At 41.5% G+C, this 27,198-nt stretch overlaps 1 protein-coding gene across 5 annotated transcripts in view; it reads right to left on the minus strand.

Annotated features, from left to right (window-relative positions):
• MSI2 (musashi RNA binding protein 2) overlaps window positions 1-26,778 on the minus strand; it is a 628,067-nt gene extending 601,289 nt beyond the window's left edge. For 2 of the 5 annotated variants that reach the window (XM_075852823.1, XM_075852820.1), the window contains exons 1-5: window positions 26,270-26,776; window positions 25,847-25,887; window positions 25,532-25,613; window positions 24,669-24,753; window positions 21,753-21,794 (exon numbers count right to left, since the gene is read on the minus strand). In XM_075852823.1, the coding sequence (XP_075708938.1) occupies window positions 21,753-21,794; window positions 24,669-24,753; window positions 25,532-25,613; window positions 25,847-25,887; window positions 26,270-26,331 (312 nt within the window). In that variant the 5' untranslated portion in view covers window positions 26,332-26,776. Of the gene's footprint in view, window positions 1-21,752; window positions 21,795-24,668; window positions 24,754-25,531; window positions 25,614-25,846; window positions 25,888-26,269 lie in introns of all 5 variants that reach the window. The other 3 variants (XM_075852821.1, XM_075852822.1, XM_075852824.1) reach the window with 3 other exon arrangements.
• Between the last annotated feature and the right edge of the window lie 420 nt (window positions 26,779-27,198).

A 27,198-nucleotide genomic window follows, 5' to 3' on the forward strand; every position in this document is an offset into this window, starting at 1 on the left:
CTGTCTGCCTGGGCAGTAAAGGCTCAGTGCTAGTTAAAAGCATTGGAGCTTTCATATTAACGCAACTGTATACTTAGCAACTCAACACTCGGGCTCTTTTCACCATACTCCCCTGACTCCCAAGTGTCACAGGGTAGTAAACAAGGCTGAACTCTTGGAATCCTCTCTCTAGTCAGATTATCCTACCAAGGACTTGTGTGCAGGGCAGTATCATTTTGGCAGCTACATAGGAAATCTGTTTTTACATATAAAACAGATTTGAAGGCAGAACAACTTTCCAATAGTGCAATACCACATTTACATGACTGTCACTGTTCTAAGTGTCTACATGGTATTATTACAGACTAAGGGTCTGTTCACATCTGTGTTGTGGCTTCCGTTTACAATGAAAACCGGGTCGGCCCTATTTTGAATACCAGCGGCGCCTGACAAACCCCTTTGATGTATTCTTCCTGGAAACCGACGGACCCCGATTATAAGAGTCAATGGGGTCCATCAGGCGCGGTTTGTATCCATAGTACGAAACATCCAGCAATGCGTTGTGATTTTCGTTATAAAGTGAATCCATGACGCAGATGTGAACCGTATTAAAAATAAAAAAAAAATCTAACCACCACCATAATATTTCATATATATACACATACATACTTTTTTTTTTACTATATTTGAATAAGAAAAATGTTATGTTGTTATAGTATTGGAGTATGGCTCTGTTCACATCTGTGTCGTAGAATCCCACACAGGCACATACTATAAAACGTGCAACTTTTTTTTTATTTTTATATATTAGATTGTATGTGCCTCTCAGCCTAGGTTTAGGGGAGGACAGTGTACTTCCGGAATGAGAATACAAAAGCAAATAACCTTCACTACTTTCCATGGGCACGTGCCAAATCTGATATTGAAACAAAGTTAACCCATATACTGCTGACCTCACAGCGCTTCCTGTGTCTCAAGGACACTAATGTCCAAAAGGACTGGAGAAGATTTTAAAGATTCCTATTTAAATAATATGGGTAGAGATAGCTAGTTAGGAGTTATATAATGTATTTATTGCCATTTACCATGGTTAGCAGTCCCTACACGTTGGCCTAGTCAGTTTAACTATGTAGCAATGTTCTCTGTGTTCTAGGCGAGTGGTACGTATGATGCCGTTGATCCAGAAAGTCATACCAAAATATAAGAGGTATACCGAGTCTATACTATGCTCTAGTAAACCTACTATATACAGCTCAGTAACCAATTTGCATGATCATGGGACTCCTCTTCCTGCTAGCTCAGCTTTGGTGGCACCAAACAAAAAAAAAATTTAAATATATTGAGTAATTGTAGAATGTGCAGCTTTTGAAAAGTGAATGTGTATGTTTGGGTATATGCAAAGTGCCATGCCCTCCACTCCATAGTGTGATGCTTCCTCTGAAATATATTAATATCTTATTTCACACTCCACTGCTGTTATTTGTCATCTAGTTGCAAAAAGTCCAATGACTCATAAAACAGTCCTCTATACGTTAAAGTTACAAAGAAACAGCTGAACAATGAATACTTCTATACAATGATTAATACAATAACCAGATCTGTGGCGGTTAGGTCCTAGTGGGAAATATTGCAAAACTGCCCACAAAACCCCTATCTTATAAACATATGCAGCATGCTAGAGACTATAAAACCAGCTAGTCTAGTGTATCAGATACAGCAAGGAGGGATTAAATAAGTAGGCCAGCTTAACCCTGCATACCAGTGTGTAAATGCATTCTATCGTAACATTAAGGGTATGTTCACACGGCGGGGGTCCGTAACGGCTGAAATTACGGGGATGTTTCAGCCTGAAAACATCCCCGTAATTTCAGCCGTACCGGCATGTGCAGGCGCTTGAACGCCGCGTCAATTACGGCCGTAATTAGCGCTGCTATTCATTGGAGTCAATGAATAGCGGCTCCAATTACGGCCAAAGAAGTGACAGGTCACTTCTTCTACGCGGGCGTCTATTTACGCGCCGTCATTTGACAGCGGCGCGTAAATATACGCCTCGTGTGAACAGACAAACGTCTGCCCATTGCTTTCAATGGGCAGATGTTTGTCAGCGCTATTGAGGCGCTATTTTCGGGCATAATTCGGGGCAAAAACGCCCGATTTACGTCCGTAAATAGGCCGTGTGAACATACCCTTACATTCCAATGGTTTTACAAGTCTATAGTGTTTTCTCATTGTGATGACGCAACGATATAATGCTGAACTGCCCACATTGTTCATATCCCAGCAAGACATGACTTCAGCCACTCATACAGATAGATGAAATTAAAACCAGAAGGGCTTCACTAGGCAAACACCAAAGTGTATATAAATGAGCGAGATGTGTTCATATCAACATAGATGCCGGGCTTCCATGCAGAGGAGTGACGTGTTACTTCAAGCACTGACGAGTTACAGAAAGAGCAGTTCTATGATGAGCAGCGAGGGACTCATAAACCCTTCTAAATATAGCAAGTCATCTGTCATTAACCCATGCGCTAGCATCCAATATGAGACGGATCCGTTCAGCTTGTTTACGCACATCATGAGAAGTTTGCCAGCATTAAAAGCTCATACAACGCATCACCACCATTAAGACAGAGGTTTCGAAGAAAACAAAATATTAAAAGGGTAACATAGGTTTATCAATGGGCGAATGGTGCCCAGGTATACTATGCTCTTAGCCACAATAACAGGACAGGACATTCTAGAAAAAAAAAAGTCATCAGAGTAAGGAACGGGAAACATCTAATACAATGCTATCTTTATGCTTTGCCATGTTGCTATTGCTAGTGAAAAAAAGAACAATGTTGCTTACAATTTCTGGAAATTAGTACAAATGTACAGCCTCCATATAAGTCATTATGTACAGAGCTCTGAAATTCAGCAACAAAAACGCCCTAGTTATGGATGAGCAAGATTTCTGTGCCATGCAAATAAACTGAACAGGTATACCCAATTTCAGGGCGTCTTTCTTTCCCCTCTTCTTTCATTGGCCAAATTTGATATTTGTGGGTCTGCTGACATGTGGCCCTGCGCACGGGTCAACTGATCCCAATAACAAATTCATTAGAGGGGTATTCTCACCTTGGACATTTATGGCAGATCCACAAGATATGCCATAAATGTCTGATTGGTTCAGGTCCCAGAGGTGGGACCCATATCTCTCTCTGGAATTGGGCACTCAGACACCAGTTCTACCTTCTCGTGCTCTAGTTGTTCTCCGGCCACTGACTGATAATGGTTGGGAGTTCGGATATAGCAAAGCGCTATACAATATGAAGTTTCCGTAGATCCCATAGTAGTGAATGGGATTTACGTAAATGGTGTAGTACAGCAAGCTTTGCGGTTTCCGGAACGCTCACTTTTTCTTTCTGAATTTCATTAGCAACTGATCTGTAAAAAACAGACAGAACATGGATGTTGCCCGTGTTTTTTTTTTTTACTTACCCATAGACTTAAAGAGACTGTCACCACCTTATAAGTGCCCTATCTCCTACACAAGAAGATGGGCGCTGTAATGTAGGTGATAGCAGTGCTTTTTATTTAGAAAAACGATCTATTTTCACCATGTTAGGAGCGATTTTAGCTTTATGCAAATTAGTTTCTTAATGCCAAAGTGGGCGTGTTTTTACTTTAGACCAAGTGGGCGTTGTACAGAGGAGTGTATGACGCTGACCAATCAGCATCATGCACTCCTCTCCATTCATTTAGTCAGCGCATAGTGACACTGCATTGTTCGATATGTGCTGTCTTATACTGACATATTAACGTTACTGAAGTGTTTAGACAGTGAATAGACATTCCTTCCAGACAGGACGGGATGTCTATTCACAATCCCTGCACTTCGGTAACGTTTGTGATCGCCACCGATCTATTTGAATAAAACTACTGTCGCCAAATATAAACTCCAGCTTATAGAAAACAAGTATAGGAGATGTTATCGTTTAGGCCCCCAGGTTTCACAGTCTAACAAAAATATCCACCTTGCTTACCTAAACGTTTATCCCAATCACCACCTCTAGGATGAGGACGCCCACGAAAAAGCGCACCTTCAGGTGCATTTATTTCCTAAGAATTTTTTGCAGTTTTGCTGCGTATTTTCTGCAGCAAAATTCGCAACACGTGCATGTAGCCTAAAGGTGCTCATACACAGATGAAAGTAGGCAGGACTGCCAACAATCTAATGTGTATTGGGATGCGCGATCGTTACTTTGATCGCTCGTTCCCATACATCATCATGTCGGCAGCGCGTCTCCCTGATTACACAGGGAGATGTGCGGTCGACAACGATAATCTTTTTACTTTTTTTAAAACTATACGACCAGCAGATGATCGAGTGTTTGCTCGTTCATCTGCGGATCGCTGCTATGGTTACACAGCGCAATTATTGGCAACAAGCGTTATATGAACGCTCGTCTGCCTGATAATCGTCCTGTGAAAACCCCCTTAACTTAAGAAAACATGTCTATTGGGCGTGAAAGTGTCAATTAGATGCAGCGCATTTCTATAGGCCTAAACAAGTCTAGCTAATAAACTGTAACTGTACTTTGCTTTCACCAGTGAACGTTTACTGCTCAGCTGGGATAAATGAACTGCTGAATTAAAAATCCTTAATTCAGCAGGATTTAGCAGCTAATTAAAAAACAGGTCAAAACAGGTTTTTATTTACGAGATGCATTAAGGAATATTGTGACAGTGCTAATTTTAGACATTGGTTCCAGCCGTTAATTTTCCTTTATACTACATCATGTAGTTCTTCAGTCAGAGGCCATATTTTACACCTAAAGCATCGGGAATGAAAGTACTACATAATGAAATGCGAGGGATAGTTTGTGTAGGCCATGAAAACGCTGTGACCACAATAAATAAAACTCCCAAGAATATTTAATGCCCAGCTTCCAAAAATCATCAAAAAAGCCATCCAAAGTGTTAGAAATGGTAATAAAACCTGGGAAAGTGCCAAATATCAGACTGAATGTACCTTCAAGAAAATATCATTAATGCATTGTCCTGTTGAAGCTGATCTGCCACATTGAACATGCTGTTTTATTAGTGGGCTGTATGGAGAAGCTGAACCAATAGAGGTAGTTTTGTGGGAAAAGATTCAGTATAACTAATTTATTGGTTTAAATCCATGCTCATTCTGGAGTTAAGCGAATAGTCTTCCCGTGTGAGCGTTAGCTTAGAGGTAGCGGTTACTTAGGACTTGTCCACACACACACAACGAAATTGCTGCAGAAAAACGCAAAAAAAGTGCACCGCAGGTCCATTTCTGCTCTGAATTTTTACGCAGCGTGTGGATGGGATTGGTTAAAGAGGCTCTGTCACCAGATTAAAAATGCCCTATCTCCTACATCATTTTATTGGCGCTGGAATGTAGTTAACAGCAGTGTTTTTTATTTTGAGAAACAATCTTTTTTCAGCAAGTTGTGACCTTTATTACATTTATGCTAATTCGTTTCTTAATGCCCAAGTGGGCGTTTAACGTTTAACCAAGTGGGCGTATTACAAAGAAGTGTATGACGCTGACCAATCAGCATCATACACTTCTCTCCATTACACCCAAGCTTGTGTCACTGAACAACGTGATCTCGTGAGACCGCGCTGTGACGTCACTTCCGCCCACAGGTCCTTCATCCCTGCGTCTGAAGACTGAACATAGATCGTCTCCAGGCGTATGAGAAGTTAGTCGTTGGATTTGCAGCAGCGGCGGAAGAAGCATCACAGTGTGCAGGTAAGAATATAGAACTCCCTAGAGACGAAGGGCCTGTGGGCGGAAGTGACGTCACACGAGCTCACGCTGTTCAGTGAAACAAGCTTGGGTGTAATGGAGAGAAATGTATGATGCGGATTGGTCAGCGTCATACACTTCTTTGTAATACGCCCACTTGGTTAAATGTTAAAAACGCCCACTTGGGCATTAAGAAATGAATTTGCATAAATGTAATAAAGGTCACAACTTGCTGAAACAAGATTGTTTCTCAAAATAAAAAACACTGCTGTTAACTACATTCCAGCGCCAATAAAATGATGTAGGAGATAGGGCATTTTTAATCTGGTGACAGAGCCTCTTTAAATTTCATCCACTATGCTGCTACTGTGTTTTTTTTGTCCGAAATTCCATCTGGAAAAAACGCGGCAATTCCACAGCCCATGGATGAGCCCTTAGTAGGTCCGCCCACTGGACTCAAAATCCCAGAGTGAGCAGGGATTTAAATTAATAAAATATACCAAATTAGTCCTTAGCTTCGGATGGAGCCATAGTAGGGCACCCACTAATGAGCATGGGGTGTTTACTGTACCACCGCATACCTCCTTTTATAGAAAGGCACACAGAAGCTTTTTTGCCAGCTACCATCCACTGGATTTCTTTTAGGCGAGAATAACTCCATATGGCACGAACAGAGCGTTGTATGGCGGCACACAGAGTCCTGTACAGGATCTCTGCCATCTGGATGAGGCCTTATTCTGAATCTTTTGCCATAAAACTAGTTACGTGCAGATAGAGAAGCTTGTTTAGGCTGCGTTCACACCTCTTTATTGGCCTAAGTTCAGTGAATACGTCGGAAAAGCTCATGCGGCATATGCAAAACGTATCCATAAGGCCCCATGCTGGGCGTGTCTGCATACCTTTTTTTTTTTTTCAGCATGGAAAAGCATAGTAGACCTGACTCGGGTGAGCCATGAGCCGCTTGGTTTCAAATCGGCTTGTCTTGGAAGTCAGAAGTTTTTTGAAAGTTTAGTTACCCTTTAGGGTATGTGCACACGGCTGCCAAAAAACAGACGAAAAGTCAGAAGCAGAGTGCCTCTAAACATCTGCCCATTGATTTCAATGGGAAAAACAGCAATCTGTTTGGACGGGGCATTTTTTACGCAGCCGTTTTGAAAAAACGGCATGTGAAAAGATGCCCCGTAAAAAAAGACGTGCATGTCACTTCTTGAGCCATTTTTCATTGACTATAGAAAAACAGCTCCAAAAACTGCCATAAAAAAAACGAGTTGCTGAAAAAAAGGCTGAAAATCAGGAGCTGTTTTCTCTTGAAAACAGCTCTGTATTTTCAGAAGTTTTTTTAGTAACAGTGTGAACATACCCTTAAGGCCATTCTGTAAGATTTTTTTGTTAAAAAAGCCAGTGTGGATTTGGGCGAGAATCCGCAACAGCAATCTCATGCGGACCCTCAGATTTGTGCCATGGTTTTGCAGTTTAAACTGACTCAGTTCCACGTGCAGAATAACCCCATTTAATAGGGCTAATCAACGCAGTTTCCGCACAGAAACCGCGCCAAGAAGTGACATGTCACTTGCCTTAAGCCCTGTTCACATCACATCTATGCCCCACGTTTAGCGTGTACGTCGGGAAAGCTTCAAATGTACATACTAAACGTGTTCAAAGGGCTCCATTTGCCAGTTGGAGGCCAAAAATGTATACCGCATGGTATACCATGTTATTTTTTTTTATATGGGAGCCTATGGGTGACGTAAGCCACTGTATGGCATATGTTTAACAGAGACATCATGATCTTTTTAATAGCCTTTCATGACAGGTACGTTAAAAGGATACAATTATAGTCTATGTGGGAGGTGAAGGTTGAACGGATGTCTAATAGTGGCATCTGTCACCCATAGACTATAATAGTATCCATTTAACGAACTCTCAGGACCTTAGTTCACGACATATCAATTTACCGGATAGGCAAAAAAATAAATAACTAAAATGTGAACAGGGCCTAAAGCAGGACCCATGGCAAAAAAAAAATAAAAAAATCTGGTCTCGGCTATACATCCTGAGCCATAATGTATTTATTGTATGTTTATTCAAACAAATGTTACCATTAGGTGTGAATGATTTTTTGTTTTAAAGGCATGTGACAGATCGGTAGCTTTCCTTTATAATGCATGCTTTACGGTCATTATGGAAGCAAAGACTTGCCACCACTCAACTCAGAAATTCTGCTCAAATTTGAAACAGAACTTGGCTTGAAAGAGAGTAAAAATGCCTTCATGGCGAACAATCTATATAGCTGCAACACAAAGGAGCAACTTTTGCAATCCTTCCAAAAGGTGCAATAAAATATTCATTGCTAACATTTACAAAGCATACAATATTGGGGACACGCAGACACCATCCACAGCTGAAAAGTTAACCTATAAAATAAATATCTACTTCTATAGATATATATATATATATATATATATATAGATTTATTACAAAAGTATGAATTACAGTAGTGCTAGGATCATGGATGGTATGGAGTTATTTTACACCCCCCTCTTAAACTAACAGCCAAACATCAACCCAACAAATTCTCAAGTTTGGTGAGTCTTGCTGATTCCCATCACATTAATGCACAAATTGTAATAAGTTTGTGTACTCTACCTAAACCAAACCTCTTTACAAAAGGAGCTTTTCTCAACTTCTATTTAGACTATTTCATGTAATTACCTAGATAACATAGTGCACCCAATTTAACTCGTTCTTATTTTCCCAATGTCTAATCTACACAACAATGAAGAGGTGTAACGGATTATATGTTTCTGTTAATTTATACATTACACCCCATGCTTTACATCATATGCAACTTTAATAAAGGAGTATTTCCATCTAATAATGTTGTGCATACCATTACATTATGATCGGTGGGAGTTCTACCTCTGGAACCCTCCTTTAGCTTATTCCTTCAACAGCTGCAGTCCCAGGACACCTGCAGGGAAAATCTGTGAGGAAGCATCAGTAACTCAACCAGCGTTGCTGCTCCTTTTTTATTTTGAGTGCCAGTCGGACCCTCACCAGTTGGTTAGCATAGCCTAGTGATTGAGTTTTTTTTTTTGGTTCATGTCCCCACCACCCCCTAGAAACCAGGGAGGACATGTGATTGGATTGTTTTATTTCAGGTCTACTAAAGGGCTGAGAAGATAAGCAGTTTGCACATCTATTCACCCCTGCATTTATTCAGGGCACTTGCTAACTCCAGGATTGAGAAAAAAACAAAAAAAAAAAACCTAACTGCAATCTAAATGCCAGTATACTCACACTAAAAAGTCACTGCCTTCCAAAAGCCATATCTTTAAGCTGGTGTCGACATTGTCTAATGAAGGCTTGTTTTATGTGGGAAAACGTTTAGTTTTTAACGGCACCGTTTAATGTACCATAGAATATACTGGGAAACTGAAAAAAAAAAAAAAATATATAATAATTGTGCAGTAGAATTGGGCAAAAAAAATAAAACAAACAACGATGTTTCCTCAATTTTATATAGTATTTTTATTTCTTTTTTTCCCTGGGGGACTTTAATTACCTATGTATTGTACTGTAATTTATACCAACTCCTATTAAGACCTGCCTTTGGCAGAGCTTAATAGGAGCACAAAGATGGCAGACTTGAGGGCCTTTAGTAGGCCCTCAAGCTGCGATGACAACCATCAGCATCACACAATCGCATTGCGGAAGGGTAAGATGTTGTGACGGAAATGGTTTCCCCTCTTCCAAACGTCTTTGATGCAATGGTCGGTATTGACCGCTGCATCTAAGTGGTTGTACGGCCGGGAACAGAGTTACGTCCAATCCCAGCTGTTACAGTGAAGTGTTGGCTGTAACATAGTCGACACGCTGAGTATGGTGCGGGTTTAACCCAGGAGCACACTCCACACTTCCCAAAGCCAATTGCATAGGAGTAAAAGGGAGGATGAACTGAACATGCACGACCACCGAGGGAAGAACTACTGGAGTAGCCTTACACTGCTCCAGAGTCCAGGGGTGACATTCTTACACCACTTCACATGCGTCTTGCCATTGTGCATGGTGATTTTTGGATTGTGTGCAGCCGCTCCTTCATGGAAACCCATTTTAAGAAGCTCCGGAGGCATAATTCTTGTGCCATTGTCCTAAAGAGGTAGTTTGGAACTCCTTGGTGAGTAATGAAACAGCAATTTTTTTATGTGCCACACACTTGGCAGCCAGGCTCTATGCTAAAAGATGCATGATGGTAGTTAGGACTAAACAATTAGGAAGCGCTGCTACACTCTTAGGGTATGTTCACACGGCAGCCTCCGTTACGGCTGAAATGGCGGAGCTATTTTCAGGAGAAAACAGCTAAGCCATTTCAGACGTAATGGCAAGTGCAGGCGCTTTTCGCTGTGTCCATTACGGACGTAATTGGAGCTGTTATTCCATGAAGTCAATGGAAAACGGCTCCAATTACATTTCAAGAAGTGACAGGCACTTCTTTGACGTGGGCGTCTTTTTTACGCTCCGTCTTTTGACAGCGGTGCGTAAAAAAAATGACCGTCGGCACAGAACATCGTAAAGCCCATTCAAATGAATGGACAGATGTTTGCCGACGCTTTGGTGCCGTATTTTCGGACGTAATTCGAGGTTAAAACGCCCAAAGTACGTCCGTAAATCGGGTATGTTCACACGGCTTAGCAAAATACGTCCGAACATACAGAGCGGTTTTCAGGTGAAAACAGCTCCTGATTTCCAGACGTTTTTGTAGCAACTCGCGTTTTTCACTGTATATTTTACGGACATTATTGGAGCTGTTTTTCAATGGAGTCAATGAAAACGGCTAAAGAAAAGGGCCCAAGAAGTGACATGTACTTCTGCGCGGGCGTCTTTTTACAGGGACGCGTGAAATAACACCTCGTGCCAACAGAACACCGTAAAACCCATTGAAAGCAATGGGCAGATGTTTGTAGGCGTAATGGAGCAGTTTTTTCAGGCCGAATTACGTCTGAAAACAGTGCGTGTGAACATTCCCTTAAAGGGGGTGTCCAGGAATAAATGTTATTTATATTTTAAACTTACTTGGACATATACAAGTAACTTTCTAATATAATGTCAATTTACCTCTGGCTTCATAACTCTGTTCTGATTTGCGGTCACGTGACCGCATCGAGAGTACCTTTTTAGTTTCCTGTGACATTCCGTGTCTTTCCTCAGCCAGCACTTCCGGCTGAGAAAGGCACGGCGCGACATCAACTACATTTACAGGCAGTGGGCCGGGCAGACGTTTCATGAACTCTTCAGAGCTCCTCTGGTCCCGCCGCCTGTAAACATAGTTGATGACGCGCCGTGTCTCTACACAGCAGGAAGTGCTGGCTGAGAAAAGACACGGAACGTAATCTCTGCTTGTACACGCCCCCTCCTCTTTTCTCAGAGTTCCCGCACTGCCTGCCATCTCCTCCCATCGGCAACGCCTCCCGCGGCCCCCACCCATGGCAACCCCACCGATTATATAACCCCTGTAATAACTGTATATACAAAAACAGACGGGGGTTAAATAAAGGGATGATGGGGGTTATATACAGCAATGATGGGGCCCATCATCCCTGTATATAACCGCATCATCCCTGTGTATTACCCCGATCAACATTGTATATAGCCCCCATCATCTCTGTGTATAACCACCTTCATCCCTGTATAGGATGTTGGGGGTAATACACAGGGATAAATGGGGTATAATACACAGGATGATGGGTGCTATATACAGGGATGATGAGGTAATACACATATAATGGGGATTATACAATGGTGGTTAAATACAGGTATGATTGAGTTATATCATGCCTGAGCATTACATCATCATCCCTGTCTAGAACCCCCAACATCCCTGTGTATTACCCTCAACATCCCTGTGTATATCCCCCATAATCCCTGTGTATATCCCCCATAATCCCTGTACATACCCAGTAATAATCACACAGGGGGGATGGGTATTGTGTGTGTGACAGTGCAGGGAGCTGGATGACTAATTAGAGCAGGGACTGACCCTGTGAACATAGAGGGGCAAAATGCAAATAGCTGAGATGCTGTGGAGGAAGGGGGGAGGGTTGTAAGCAGTCTCCTCTGATGCAGCAAGTGATCATGGGTATGGTGGGTTACAAGACTGGAAACAGGACCAGAAGCAAGGGATGTAAACAAAACAGAAAGAGCAGCAGTGATGGTTGAGATCAAACAGAAACTGGTTAGAAAGTACATAGGGGGTTTTAGGGAAAGCAAACAAAGGGTGGGGGACCCTTTTTAGAAAATATTTATTCCCCTGGCCAACCCCTTTAAAGGTTATCTGATCTCAAGAAATATATGTTGTAGGGTACACTAATTTTTCAAGGAATTTAATCAGTTCTTTGAGCTGGTACATTGTCTTACAGCTACAACATTTATACAAGAATGCCCGAAGAGTAAAATAATCAGGGATAATGACATCTTTATCACACAACCTGGTAGTGTGATATCCCTCTGCGTTTTCTTTTAAAATCCTTCTATCCCTGGTATAAAACTTAGTGAATCTCAACCTGGTAAACGCATGACGTTTTAAAGGTCAAATACTCTGTGCAGATTATTTTTTAATACATCTTTATAGCAAAGGAGCTCTGTTTTTCTAATACAGAGCGCTAGATCTCTTGAATAGTATTAAAGTTAAATGATTAAATTCTGTCTGCCTGCAGTCACCACTAGGGGGAGTTTAGCAACTTACTAAATACCATCTTATTATTAAAAAGGGTTCTCATAAAGACAACCACTTTTCAAAAAGAAGCAGATTGCTGCGGGTCCAGCTTCTCTCCCCCTTACAGCCAGCTGTTACAAATAGCCATCCATATAATTCAAGTATGATCTGCCAGAGCGTTTCTCCGATCTTACACATAAGGGGGGGGGGGGGGCTCGGCTCCCCTTCATGATGTCCATGTGTCTTAATAGGGTTTGCCCTGATTTAACAACCCCTTTAAGTTCCATGTATGTAAAGTATGAAGTAAGCGTCTAAACTTCCCCTAGTGATGACTGTAGACAGCCAGACTGATAATTTAGAACAATATCTACGCAGGGGATTTGAAACTATCATAAAAAACAGAGCTCTGACCAATATACAGATCAAGAATATAAGAATGTAAAACAATAAGAAATTCCACCGTGTTTTCTGGTCGCCCCAACTATAAACCAAAATATATAGAATTGCTGATGCAGCAGCTCAGGCAAACTGGCTGCTTCCATAAACGTATAAAGAAAAAAAAAAAAAAAAGGGAAAAAAAAAAGGGAAAAAAAAAAAGAGGGAAAAAACAAAAAAAAAAACAAACTCAAAACAGAAATATGGATTATGGAAAAAATGTCAAGCATGGTTATACTAAATTGCAGGTTTAAAAGGGAACGCATGCTTTTGTTTCGATGCAACAAGTAGAGATTTCTCAACGGAGAACCTGAAATCACACAACACAAGCAACATAAGACAAACATAAGACATACAAACCTAATAAACTTGGGTGCACCACTACGGCTTTGAAATGGCAACCTGCAACTTTAGGAACAACATTTTCAAATGCCACGTTATTTTGACAACACAATCTGTAATTAAAACACAAGTTCCTTGCCCAGCACAAAATAACCCATGATCTCTCTTCTCCCTCATACTAATATTAGCTGGAGCTTAGCAAGAGGCAAGAGGGCCTCAGGAAAGCAGTTTAACCAATTAGTTCCATCTATATTTTAGCACAGGAACGTCCTTGATCTTTGCTGGCACCTGCAGCACATATGAACCTATAACACTGTTTTCGTGATTTACCAAAGCCTTTCTTATCATGCCTTTTGTTTTGTCTCATTCATTCCATCATCATGTTACCCATAAAACTTCCCAGATAACATAGGGTTTTGGTTTATACTACAAGTTAGTGAACACAACTATTGAACTTAAAGGGTAACTAAACATTCTAACATGTCATGGTGTCATGTCAGAAGTTTTAATTGGTGTGGGTCCAATCACCGAGACCCGCACCAATTGCTAAAACAAAGCGGCAGAACTCGACGTATCGGACTACGGGCTCAGACTTTCTATTGAGCCCGTACTTCGATATATTGGTTTCCTGTAAAATTAACTGATCCACTCGAGTGCAACTAAAACCGCATCTGAAAAACACGATTTGATACATTTGAGGTGTTTTTTTTTTACTGCACCCGCATTAAAAACGCATCAAATCAGTGTAAAACTCCATGCATTTTTCAGATGTGGTTTTAACAGCACCTCAACTACAACATCTGAATACAAAAGATTTTGTAAAATATTTTCGGACGTTCACATGTTGCGGTCAAATGGCAGGTTTTACCGCAATTCAGGCCTGGGGCTGCAGTCCACAAAAGATTCCCAATCGGCTTCTCTCCTTAAACTCTCACAACAGGACATGGCTTATACAAACGTAAAAGGGCAAGTAAGCAGGAGAAGAGGAAACGGCGCTCCTCTAAGGTGATACTGTTTTACAACACTTTGTTGTAGCACATTGTGAGATATTTTCAACTCACCTAGTCGAGTTGTGCAGGAATAGGCACAACGCTACCGCTTGGCATTAATGTCAGCTGCAAAGTTTCTCTGGATGCCGGCTGCCACCCGCTGCTATCACTCGGGTAGAATCCCTTGTTCCCGGGGAGAACTAATCATCCAGGAGAAGGAAGGAACAAATGTGCAGCTTTTTGGGTAACGGCGCTTGGCAGGTAAGTATTTCACATAAATGTCTTTTCTCTCTTTATAAATGTTTATTGCAGGACTATGCGTTTCAGGATCGGAAAGATCCCTCCATCAGGTTTAAGCATTAAAGAGAAAAGAAAAAAAACACTACATTTACGTGAAATACTTACCTGCCAGGCGCCGTGACCAGAAACGCTGCAAATGTTGCCTGCCTTCTCCGGAATGGCTTATACAAAGTTCTGACGTAGAGAACAGTTAGGGCCTTATATGCGACACAGCACTCAGTCTAAGTGCTGCATCACAAACAACGTCCTGATGCTAACCTGCGACCGTACCTTGTACGAGCATTGGTCTGTTGTGAGAGCCCAAGGGGTGAAGCGCAGGCCGGAGTTTTTTTTATTTATTATTGTCCAACGGCAAAGGAGGGGGGGGGGTAAGTCTGGTTGGTGGTAGTCTGTTGGGGGGCAAGCACGTCCTCTAACTTGCTACACCCCACAGTGAAATCTACACCATGTAGGAGCTGGCGCAGATTTCCGCTATAATTTACTCCACTGTTGTGTTGTCTATGCATCAGTATAGTAGAATTTATTTTGACACTTATTTTATTACCATTAAAGCATTTTATATTAAAGGGGTTTTTCCATAATCATTATTTATCACCCATCCACAGAATAGGCGATAAATATCTGATCCGTGAGAGGTCTGACTGCTATCTTCAGCAGCCCCATAGAAATGAATGGAGCGGTGGCCGAGCTTGCACACTACAGCGCCATTCCTATGGGGCTCCCAGGAATGGCAAGGTAAGCCAGTTCTTGTGATGTTTGGGGGTCCCAGCGGTTGGACACTCACCGATCAGATATTGATCACCTATCCTGTAGATAGGCGATAAATGATTATGGAAAAACCCGTTTAGCATAGCAGGTATCTAGAGCTGTATATGCAGACAACTGTGGAAGAAGCTGGCCAGCTTTACCAAAGCAGTTATCCTGATTTCAGAACAGCAAGAACATGGGACGAGATCTAAGGGTATGTGCACACTGATTTCAGGCAAATTTTGGAGCGTATAAAAGCATGTATTAAACTTCAAAATACCCTTAAAATGCACCTGCAAACAGCTTCTCATTGATTTTAATGGGAAATACACTGAGTAGTCCCATATGATGTGTATCTTTATGCTGCTGAATTAAAAAAGCCTCATAAAGATACGCTTCCCAAAAAAGAAGTGACGTCACTTCTTGAAAGGTTTTGCAAGCGGATTTTCCATTGACCCTACAAAAAAAAAACAAAAAAAAAAAAACAAACCGCTTGAATATTGAAGAGCAGTTACAAAGAAGGTCACTCTCTAGAGGACCTGTCCTGTATTACGCAGACGACCTCTTGATTTGAATGGATAGTGTAATACTGAATTTCCCCTGTGGTGGTGCTGCAGACAAATTAAACACTTAATGCCAGGTTTCCCCACAGATTACAGCTGATCGCTGAGGCTCCCAGCAGGGGGGGACACTTCTTATTTGCCTATTGTCACGAGACACTATAAACAAGTAGGGATTTTCCAAAGCGGACAACCCCTTTAAGGTTCTAAAAATAATAAATGGTATAAATAAGCAATGCACAAGGTTATTGGATCCATATAAAGCACAAGACGTATTCCACACACAGGATCAGATTTTAGTCATTATTTGCACTGCTGTGGCAAAGCTTATTCTCATCTGTCACTTGAGCAATGAAGCTAACAATCTAATTCTCCTACCACAAGGCTGCACACAAGCGTAAATTTTACAAGATGCAATTAATCACTTTAGGACTACTGGAACTGTAGATCTAAATGGCACTGAAAAAAAGCATGCCCGCTATCTCCAGAGAGCACAAGCATCATTAGGCTCATCTGTAACGGAAAGCCCAGGGTCCAAGGAGGGTAGTAGATTCCAACCCAGTTTACAGCACATACACCTCAAAGAAAGTACTATGAACCCACATAACTAAGAAGTAGATAAACTGGACACTCTGGTGGTTGAAACGCAGAATTCATTTATTCAGAAAAGGGCAAATCAAGATGTGTAACATTTCAGCATAAGATACGGCCATTTCAAACACTATTGCCGCTGGGTACAAAAAGGCGGCTTCTGTGAAAATAGCAATATGGATAGTGTAACAGGAGCGCTCACCGCTGGTCCGGTTATATCCATAGCGCTATTTTCACAGCAGCCTTCCTTTGTATCTTATGCCGAAACATTACACGTCTTGCTTTACCCTTTTCTGAATAAACAAATTCTGCATTTTCAACCACCGGGTGCTCAAGTTAGTCTCCTTATGGTTTGTGGTGTGGGAACCCTACCGACAGCACCCAACATCTACCAGAGTGCCATCGACTATATCTACACTTACATGAATAATAGGTGAAGTTAAAAAAAATAAAAATAAAAAAAAAATTGGCATCACTTAGGCTGGGTTCACAACGTGCCTTTTTGCTACATTTTCAGTATGTGTTTATTTCGGTAAACTCCTATGTCTCTAAATGGGAGTTCAACAAAAAAAACATGCTAAAAAATGCAACAAAAACGCAGAGAGCTCAGTGATGATGTGTTGTATTTCGGTCATAATGGTCATGATTCGTCACCACTGATCCCTGATTGGCTCTAGCGTTTACATGCTACGTACATGTAAACAACCACTGGGAGTGGCGCTGGATTGCCAGAGGAAAGGATAGGTAAATACTGCTTTTTTGCTTATTTATTTAATTTCCTCCAAAATTTTCACAACCCGGATAACACCATTAAATTTATCCTGGGCACATTTTCCGGTCAGGAAATAACTTCAACGTCAAAGTTAACCTCAACTGTGCAAGTTAAGCACCTGAAGAAAATCACAAATGAAAGTAATACATACGTTTTCAAATACCGATTAGGGAATTTTGAGCGAATACAATGGGGCCCCCTGCTCTCAGCCTTTACTATTAGCCAGGGTTTAGAGCAGATACGAAGAGTCTCTCTCTCTCTCTGAAGGACCCGACGCATCCATGCATTACAAGACAAGGTCATTGATTTCCAAGGGCTACATGTAAAGTGGCACTGCAGAGGAACTGCACACTTGCAGCTAGTTTACCATGCAGAATACAGCGGATGACTGAGGGTAACAGCAGCAGGACACAGTTTATTAGCAGAAAGCTTAACAAAAAGGCATTGTTCAACATAGACAGCCCCTTTACATCACTGGTTAAAAAAAATAAAAATGGGTGCAAGATTACAATATACATGGTTTCAATTTCTTACTATCATTCAAGATCTCTGCTTGCTGCGAGTGAGTGGAAACATTCTTTGTTCCATCTAGAGGCTGAAAAACTGTATAGAGCTGAATAGAACACTTTTCACATCTGAGGTTTGCCTTCTGTCTTTAGTCTAGGCAATCCTCTGATGGGGACTCTGGGCTGATAAGTTGTATCTACACTGATTAATGTATGAAGTCTTCATGACACAAGTAAGATTTGCGCCGCTAATTTATTTAGCTCACAGAGGATTGCCTAGACTGCATACAATTGTAGCAACTCACATGTGAGAAGTATTAGACCTATACGGTTTTTCACTTCTGGATGTAAACAAGAATGTTATCATTCACATCAGCGTTGGCTTTCCATTCAGGGGTTTTGTCAGAGCTTTCCGTCGGGTGAACCCCTTAACAGAAAGCCAAACAGAAACCGTAGCTTCTGTTTACATCACCATTGATATCAATGGTGACGGAAACCTTGTTAATGCTTTCCGTTTGTCACCATTACGGTAGGTTTCCGTTTTTTCGACAGAATTAATAGTGCAGTCTACTGCGCTATTGAGTCAGTCGAAAAAAACGATATCAATGGTGATGCAAACGTAAGCTAAGGTTTCCATCTAGCTTTCCGTTGAGGGGTTCACGTGACGGAAATCTCAGATTGAACCCCTGAACGGAAAGCCAACGCTGATGTGAACAGGCCCTTACAGATCTTGGAAATGTAATACAAGGTAAATAAGACACACAAGTCAGGAAAGCAGCACGGTTGTCAATCAAATAGGGTGTAAAAATTCCTCGCTAGGACACGTGACCAGTGTCCCACAATTCCAGTAGATACTCCAAAAATTTAAAGCAGCACTTCCAAATATAGTGAAAAAGTGTAGAATTTATTCACCACATGCGCCTGTGGGGGATAAATTATCCACTTTTTCACTATCTATGGAAGTTCTGGCTTGAATTTTTTGGAATATCGTGTACACACACACACACACAGTTTTCAGCGCATGCTGCTTTTTGGTTTTCTGAAAACTTTTGCATTAACTATTAAGTCATGTTTTGATACAGCACTGCCTCGGCTTATCCCATTAAACTCAATGGCTAAGACTGCAGCATTGGAAACCAGGATACTACTTACATGCAATTGTTGCAGTGCATCAACGGTACTGCTTTTTGTCACACCATTACCACTAAGCGTACAAAACTTGTAAATGTACCAATGGATAAACCTGGTGTCTCCAAAGTGAAGCAGAGTGAGGTTGATCGAATGAGCTAAACTGGTGTTTCCCCCAAAATAAACAAACCAGAGCCTACGGGGTAGGGGACATTTATGGTAGGAACACACACCGCGTGTTCAGGGCGGAAACGCTGCGTCAAGCTGCACAGTGTATCCGCCATGAGCACTGAAGGGAATGCTGTCTGAAAAAACGCACCACGCTGTGGTGCATTTTTTTGGTCAGAATTTCCGCTGCGGAAAGCAGAACTAGAAAACTAAAACAAAAAGAACAGCAACTTTTATACTTGCTGCCCTCCATCTTTTTTGTGCGTAGCCCGGCCTCCTGGAATGACACACCATGGGATGAAACATCATCCCAAGAGGCAGTACTGGATAAGAAGCAGGAAATTCTGGGTAAGAATAACTTTTTTTTTGTTTCTTACAACTGTTGTGGCGGAATCGCTGCGATTCCGCCGTAAATGTCGCAACACACCACTTTGTTGCAGGTCAATTTATGAGCTTTTTTTCCGCTGTGTGTGTGGGGGGGGGGGGGAGGGGGGGGGATGAGATTTATTGAAATCTCACCCACACTGCTGCTACTGTAACACGCTGCGGATTATCTGCAATGAAATCCGTTGTGGAAAAAAAAATAAAAAAAAAAATCGGCAGTATTTACGCCTAGTGTGTTCCTACCCCTAAAGCTATATTAGTGGCTCCCTAACAGTTGCCACTGAGCAATTAATGGCGCCTGTCTTTTAGATGCTAAGGAAGGCATAAACTCATGTGCCACCACCGTTGTACAAGAGTGACATGCTGATTTCAGCTAGATTTTCTTATTTCGAAAAGGAAAAACATCCATGCTAGATGACACAGAAAAGATTAATCTAAATCCCAAAACCCATATTAAGACATCCTATTTGAGATGCAAATAGAATTAGAATGCAGTTCAAAGATGTACAAAATCCAAAAAACAAAAACAAAAAAGGAAGCAAAAGAAGAAATCTATATATTATATACAACATCCCTTTAAACCAGCATTTATCGGGCCGAATGAGATTTAGTAAAACCGCTGAGACTTTGATCATACACCAGTCTTAATATAAAGAGCACCAGAGTGAATTGCGTCTCATTTATTAAGAGGCGCACTTATGGCAGGTGCATTAGGCGGATTTATAGCAGGTGGCCCTCCACTTTTTGAAAAATGTTGAAGTTGGTCTAAATTGCGACACTTCTATGCCAGAAAACTGGCATAAAGTGCCTAATAATATTGTCTTAAAGCAGTTTTAGGTCAGCGCAAGTACTCCCTAGAGATATGGTGTGTACCTGTACCACAGATTGAGTACCTAGGTTCTAGGTTATTGGAAGGTCATAGAAATGTATATTAAAAGAGTACTTATAAAAATGGAAAGCCTTGAAAAAGACAACTGCCAAAAATAAAATGCTTATTAAAAAAACAAAAAACGTATGGTACGACTTGGTTATCAGAAGAGTTTCATAGTTTATGGTCTCTGCCTAGTCTTTTGGTTCAGGTTTAGTGAAATTCAAGATCATACAGTTCTGTGCAGAAAACAAGTGTCAGAATTACAATATTCCTGGATTATTTAATGCCGGTTTAAAATGAGTTGTTGTGTAGATTATACATAATATATTTATTACACAAACATTTTAGAATTCTTGTGAGTAAAACTGTGGTGCGCAATGTAGCCAAGTGTTTTCAAAGAACACCACTCAGAAACATAGGTTTAATCCATTCCCTGCCAAATTAATCCGGAAAGTTTTAGCAATATTTCCAGTGGTGCAATGTATTATGTGACCGATTAAGGCCCCCTGCACACGTAGCCGATTTGTTGCGGATTGCGGAAGACTGTTGCAGACAAGTGGATGAGTTTAAAAAAAATAAAAATAATATTATGCAGGCCGAAGAACATTTTGAGCACGAAAATCAAAACGTGCTGTGGATTTTCAAATACCCAGCGTGCTCATTCTGTTCTGGATGTTCACCCGTTTCAATGTGAAAGGGGTGAAGACCGCATGCAAGCCATACAGGAGAAACTCTGCATACCATCTGCAACAGATCCGCTACCTGTGCGTAAAACTCAAGGTCCTCTCTGTTGCAATCAGAATAGAAACATTGGATCTTCCAAAAAGCATGTCCAGGTCTAGCCATACGACAGTGACCAGACTGCCAACAAAGCTGATAAAAATGCCGCCAACGGCTATCATTTTCTAAAGTCCATAGAAGCATGCAATGGTAAACAAAACTATTACATTTATGATAGACTACACAAAATTGTGATCGCTTGTTACAATTCATTGTCACCACACGATTTTCAGTCCAGTCTGGATTGCATTTTTCTACAAATTACTTGCAGAGCCAATCACGTCATAAAATTAACAATCAATGCTTACACAGGATTTCCCAAAGAACCCAAATACAGCCACAATAAGAATAACAAACAAACACTACACCAAGCATTTTTTTTTAACAATGTTTAATTTCAAGAAAAAATAAATAAATAGAAAAAAAAACAACAACCAAAAGGATCTACCAATTTCTAGACAGAATTAGTGCCAAATTATACACCGGTTTGTAAAGCAAAAACCAAGAAATAAAGTACAGTACACTTAATAAAGCAATCACAGAGTTAAAACTAGACACCACAGTTCTCCTGCAGTTTCCCAGCCATATGCTGATACCCATAAGACGCCATGCGCTCCAGCTTTATAAGCTTTCATCTCCAATTCCCTGTTTGAAACATGAACCGCCTGGTAACAATGACTCTCTGTGTGCCGAAAATCCTATTATTGATCCTCCTACTTACCTTGGGCTGGGCTCTTCTTGGAAATGCAACTTTAGGGTCAATCTGAAAGGACAGGACACAGGGAAAGAAAGAAAGAAAAATAAATCAGAGTGGCTTGCATTCATCTATCCCACTTGGAGATTAATGGCTCATATTTAAGGGTGGTATTCTAGGCATTCGTCATTTAACCGTTGAAAGGACATATTAGCATACACGGTCGTGCTTTGCGGCACCGACAGAGTCAAAAAGGGTTACTAGCCTGAAAAAAATAAAAAAAATAAAAAAAATCGAATGTGCCCAGCTTGTACCTTACAGAAATGACATTGATTTCCTTTATTACAATGTACTGAAAAATGACAACTCCGAGCACACAAGAGACTCACTGATATCTGTATAACAAAGTGCTTCTCTCTCGCGCAGTGTGCTGAACAGATGTTTCAGCCCCACAGCTAAAACTTAAAGTTATTTGCATGTACTTCATAATGCACCACTCTGCAGAGCGATGTGCAAACAATTCTGGATAGAAACCTTCACCCAACAGATTAATCTGTGAAAAACTCAACCCCTTCCCAGGCACAACTCGGAGCTGCCTGCAATGCAACACGCTGCCGTTTCCACCTAATCACTGATAACGCGTACAAATACAGATGCCAATACCTGCTTCAAAACATAAATCCCTTCTGTTAAAAAGCGACATGCAGTCTATTACAGTTTAGGAATAAATAAGTGGATTTTCCCTAGAGGACTTGAAATAAGCAAATGTTGTGGCTGGCAAGGAGCTATGTGTAAGCCTTCAAAATGTTTGAGATAAACACACAAATCTTAGCAGCTCCACTGAGAAATCTGCTGCAATAGATTCCCCCCACCTGCATCACCCTATTTTCTTGAAAAGGCAGCAATGTATTTAATAATACCGCTAACATTTTTAATCGGAAATCGCCAGGTGCTCTGTAATATAGAGGCAGTGCTAGTGCTCCACTTTAATCACTGAAGTACAATGGAAGGATGAACCTGCACACACAACATTTTCTGCCATTTCACAATTCTTGAGCATGGCCAATGACGTTAAACACTTTGTGACTCCCCTCTCAGAATAAGCTGTGCGGCAGCGATATAGAGATCAAATTATAGCACCTTAAAATGAGCCATTAATTCTTATTCTTCAAGACTTCACACAACAGAACTAGATCACTATTTTTATCTCCCCCAAAAGAATTGTATTATCAGAAATGAATGCAACAGGTGAGATTTTTCCATACAGGCCACTGAAATAAAAGAACCGAAATAAAGTGGTAATTTTAACTATTCAGAGCATCAATATTTGTAAGGCAAATAAAAAAAAAAATACAAACTTTACTTTAAGAATGTGAATTTTTTTTTGTCTTTAAGACCTGTATGGAAGTCATTCACTATATGCAGACCAGCTACTATTATATACAGTAAAGGTCTAACACAAAAAAAGGAAAAACAAAAAAAAGTTAGTCATAGACGAATTCTACTTACTGTATCTACAAATCCGCTAGGGGGGAAAAAATAAATAAATGGACTATGTCTATTTCTGAGGTTTGCTGGCCATTACCTAAAAATCAAAGCTTTTAACGTAAGTGAAAACAAGAGCGGTGACTCCAAGCCAAAACCCAACCGAGCTGCCTCCTGCACTGAATGTTGAAACACGAGTCAAAAACTAGACAACGCTACATTAACAATAATCAAGAACGTGATGACAGACGCACACATACCATTACGTTCCGTGGACCACTCTGCTTTCCTCTTTACTTGCGCTCGTGTGTCCCCAAAGACTAAAATCTTTGGCCTACTAATAAAACTACAGCTACTCAAACTTTACTTGTTGCCACTTAAAGGTCAATAACATTTGTATTCTTTTTGAAGCGATCGATAACCAGTTTGCTGCTCTACCCCTGTATTAATGCACGATATACCATAAAATAATACAGTAACAATGGAACAAACAAACAAAGGACCAAGCAACGAAAAGAAGCGTGAAGTTCAGCGACCTTGAGTGGACAACTTATTTTGGTTCAAAAATACCAGACGTAAAAGGCACATTTCTATTATTATGGGAAACTAGATGATAGTTTATACGCACACATAGATCAAAAACATAGGTTAACACCGGTGTATGTGCACGTACCTCGACAGGTCAGTAATTAGTCACCACAATTATATTGCAATAGTGTCATAATGATGTGATACACATATAATCGGTGTGCTTCGCTTCTCATTTTGCCTATTTTCCGTTTGTATTAGTAACTGAGCTTGCCTGAATGAGTATACAGCGAAAAAAATAAATCTGACATTTAACAGTTGTTAAAAAATCCTTTATCTAATCAGTGTAATTAGCTCACCTTTCCCTCCTCATTAAGCACGGTACCAGCAATACAGGGGATCTTTTGTCAGCGTCCTTTCTCCAAGCTTTGTTAAGGCGTAATTAAACTGGGTAATAGGGTGCAAAAAAGGCCAGGAGAACCTAAGTGAGATGCACAGACAATGCTGGCAGATCTGCAGCAGTCACGGACGACTGGACTCACGCAAATTGGGACACAGCAACAAAAAAGTCTAAATGTGACAGGGTCTTATGATAGGTATAATATCGAAGCTCAACTGGCCTAATATGATGGGGTGACCTAGAGTCACCTGCTAGTTGCTGGGGGGGGGGGGTGTTTCATTGTCTAATACACTGACATTTCTAAGCAATAGAACCAGTAAAATTATCTTCTATTACCAAGTGTGAAGACTGAAGGATAATTGAAATAAAAAAAAGCAACTGCAATGTACATCCGATGAACGGAATAAGCAAGGTGTAATGCTGAAACTTTATCCAGAGCAGGTAGGAGGTCCACAATCAAGTGCACAGCAGACACACCATTACAGCAAGACATCCAACAGAAAAGAAAAAGAGAAAAAAGCACAACATACCGTCTTGGAATCTAATTCATGGTGGGGTTGAGCTAATACTTTATCTACACTTGCAGGATCTGCAAACGTAACAAAGCCGAAGCCTCTGAAATCAGACAAAGAACAAGAGAAATGACAATGAGCGCTAAACATGGAGCACAGATACAACGTGGAAATTAAAAAGAACCAAAAGAGATCAAATAAAAAAAACACAAATACACTCATTTACAGGTTAATAAGTCACATATCTGAAGTGAAGGCTGGGCACCCCCTTGTGTTTTCAAATCACCAGTAAGCTGGCAAAGGGACAGATAATGCCAGATGGATTATACAAGCAGAGTGGGTCTTTTTTTTTTACGTCCACTTTGTTGACTATAGTTTTCCGCCGTAAGAAAGTAACATTTTTACATAACGTAGCTAAAAAAAATAAAAGCATTATGAAATACTATAAGTAACGTTACACATGTCTCAGAATTTCAGGGGATAGTTGTATCAAACTAGCTTATATTATGTAAATATGTACCAAAGCATAAATACAATATTTTAGGGTACTACTTTGGCACTGGGCAGAATAGAGACTGCTTGATTGGCACCGCCCACCCAGGAGAATTAAGAACTTGGAGAGAATGAGTAAAGAACCATATTCACACACTTGGTGAGGGGTCCTGAGGCAGAATGGGAGCGGATTTCTGGCTCAGATCAAAAAGCAAACAGTTTTGTAGAGGATGAGGCAGAGAGAAATTGGAGAGAAGGGGGTGTGTGCCTGACAACTGGAAGCTTTACATCCAGATGGTATCTTAGCCCAGGCCACTTCTCCGGAGGAAACCCAGACTATGCGGTCCAGAAGAAGTTCTAGAGGCTTCACAAATGACACATGAGATTACCTGGATCGCTTTGTGGTGGGGTCCCGCATCACCATGCATTCTCGGATTTCTCCAAATTTGCTAAAATAGTCCCTGAGGCTGTCTGTACACAAACAGAAGACATGACAGCTATGAGCAGTGAGAAGTTAACAGTCCACCCCCTGTACAAAGAGACCCAAATAGCGATAGGGGTCGAATAGAGGACTCGGAAAGGGGAAATAAATAAATAAGGAGAGCGAGAAGTGGGAGGCAGAGAAGGAGAGGGAGAAGAGGGAGAAGCTGGCAGCGTGGAACAAAGAGCGAGATATTAAGAAAGGGGCATGAGAGCAGCCTTACCTGGGGAGGTCTGCCAGCTCAGGCCACCGATAAACATTTTACTACAAGGGGAAGAAAACACAACACAAGTCAGCACAGATGTCACATCGGCCATTTTGACGTGTAACTTACAAAAGCTTAAAAGGGAGAGAAGAGAGACAGAGGTAGAGATAAAGAGAAGAGAGAAAGAAGAGGCAGAGATGCTGGAGACAGGGCACTGAGATAGGAGACATACAGGAGAAGAGGGGGATAATACAGAAGAGGGGGTTCTGCTACACAGACGAGGGGGAGGCCCCTGTCGGTTATAAAATCAAGGTGTCACTGAACAATCAGAAGGGGAACAGAGCAGGGGATGCAGTGCTTGTCCTCCGTGTCTTCTTTGCCCACACCCCCATCCTGCACTTGCCCTCTACAGGAGACGGGGCACCATCCTACGTAACTTACCCGGGGTCGTGCTGAGAATCGCTCGGACTCCCAGAGGTGGCCTGGCTCCCATCTGCCTCCATAGCCCCTTGACACAGTTAAAAAACAAAAACAAAAAAAAAAAACGAAATAACAAACAAAATGAAAAGAAGGCAGAAAGCTGAGAAGCACAGAGACAGCAGAGCAGTGTGGTCAGGGCAGAGCGGCCGCAGCCCGGCTCACACACATAGACGACACACGGTGACAGCGGCGGCGGCACTCCTGTGCTGGGACTACTGGATGTCACACAGAGAGACAGGCAGCAGCTAAGCTACGAGGAGCCCACAACACAAGATTATTGAGCCGGGAAGAAGCTCGTCACACGTGGGATCAGCTCAGTATTGCTCTGCCTCCGCCTCCTCCTCCTCCCGCCCCCCGGCAGCAGCGGCTCCTCCCCCTGTCTCCCAGAGTGCCGGCCGTGGGAGGGCTCGGAGAACGTGGCCGGTGACGTCACGCGGCCGTCCCACCTGCCCGGCTCCAGCTTCTGGCCAGTAACAACAATAACAAGAACGTCCGTGACGCGCTCCAGTGTTTGGATACAGCGCTTATGTCGTGCGTCTCACGGGCACCAGCTGCTAAATATAGACGCGCAGCGGGGCCAGTAACCTCCCTGCTCTGGAGACATTGCTTCAGGTCGTTGTATGTACGTGACGGCAAACATTTACCACACATGTAGGATGTCAGTGACAGCTGCGTGACGACATGATTGTAAAGTCATGCGGAGTACTACAGCGTCAAGTCTCTGCTGGTACCAGAACCGCAATGATACAGACCTGCCATCGCTTGTCAGACTAGCTCACCGATTATTAGCAGGGATCGTTATCAACAATTGTGATATTATTATAATGGGGTACATTTATGTAGTAGAGAAAGCCGGTGTATGCCGAATATGGAGCCGGTCAGGTCAGTTT

Source organism: Rhinoderma darwinii, chromosome 2 (assembly GCF_050947455.1).
Source record: "Rhinoderma darwinii isolate aRhiDar2 chromosome 2, aRhiDar2.hap1, whole genome shotgun sequence".
In the NCBI taxonomy this organism is placed as follows: Eukaryota; Metazoa; Chordata; class Amphibia; order Anura; family Rhinodermatidae; genus Rhinoderma; species Rhinoderma darwinii.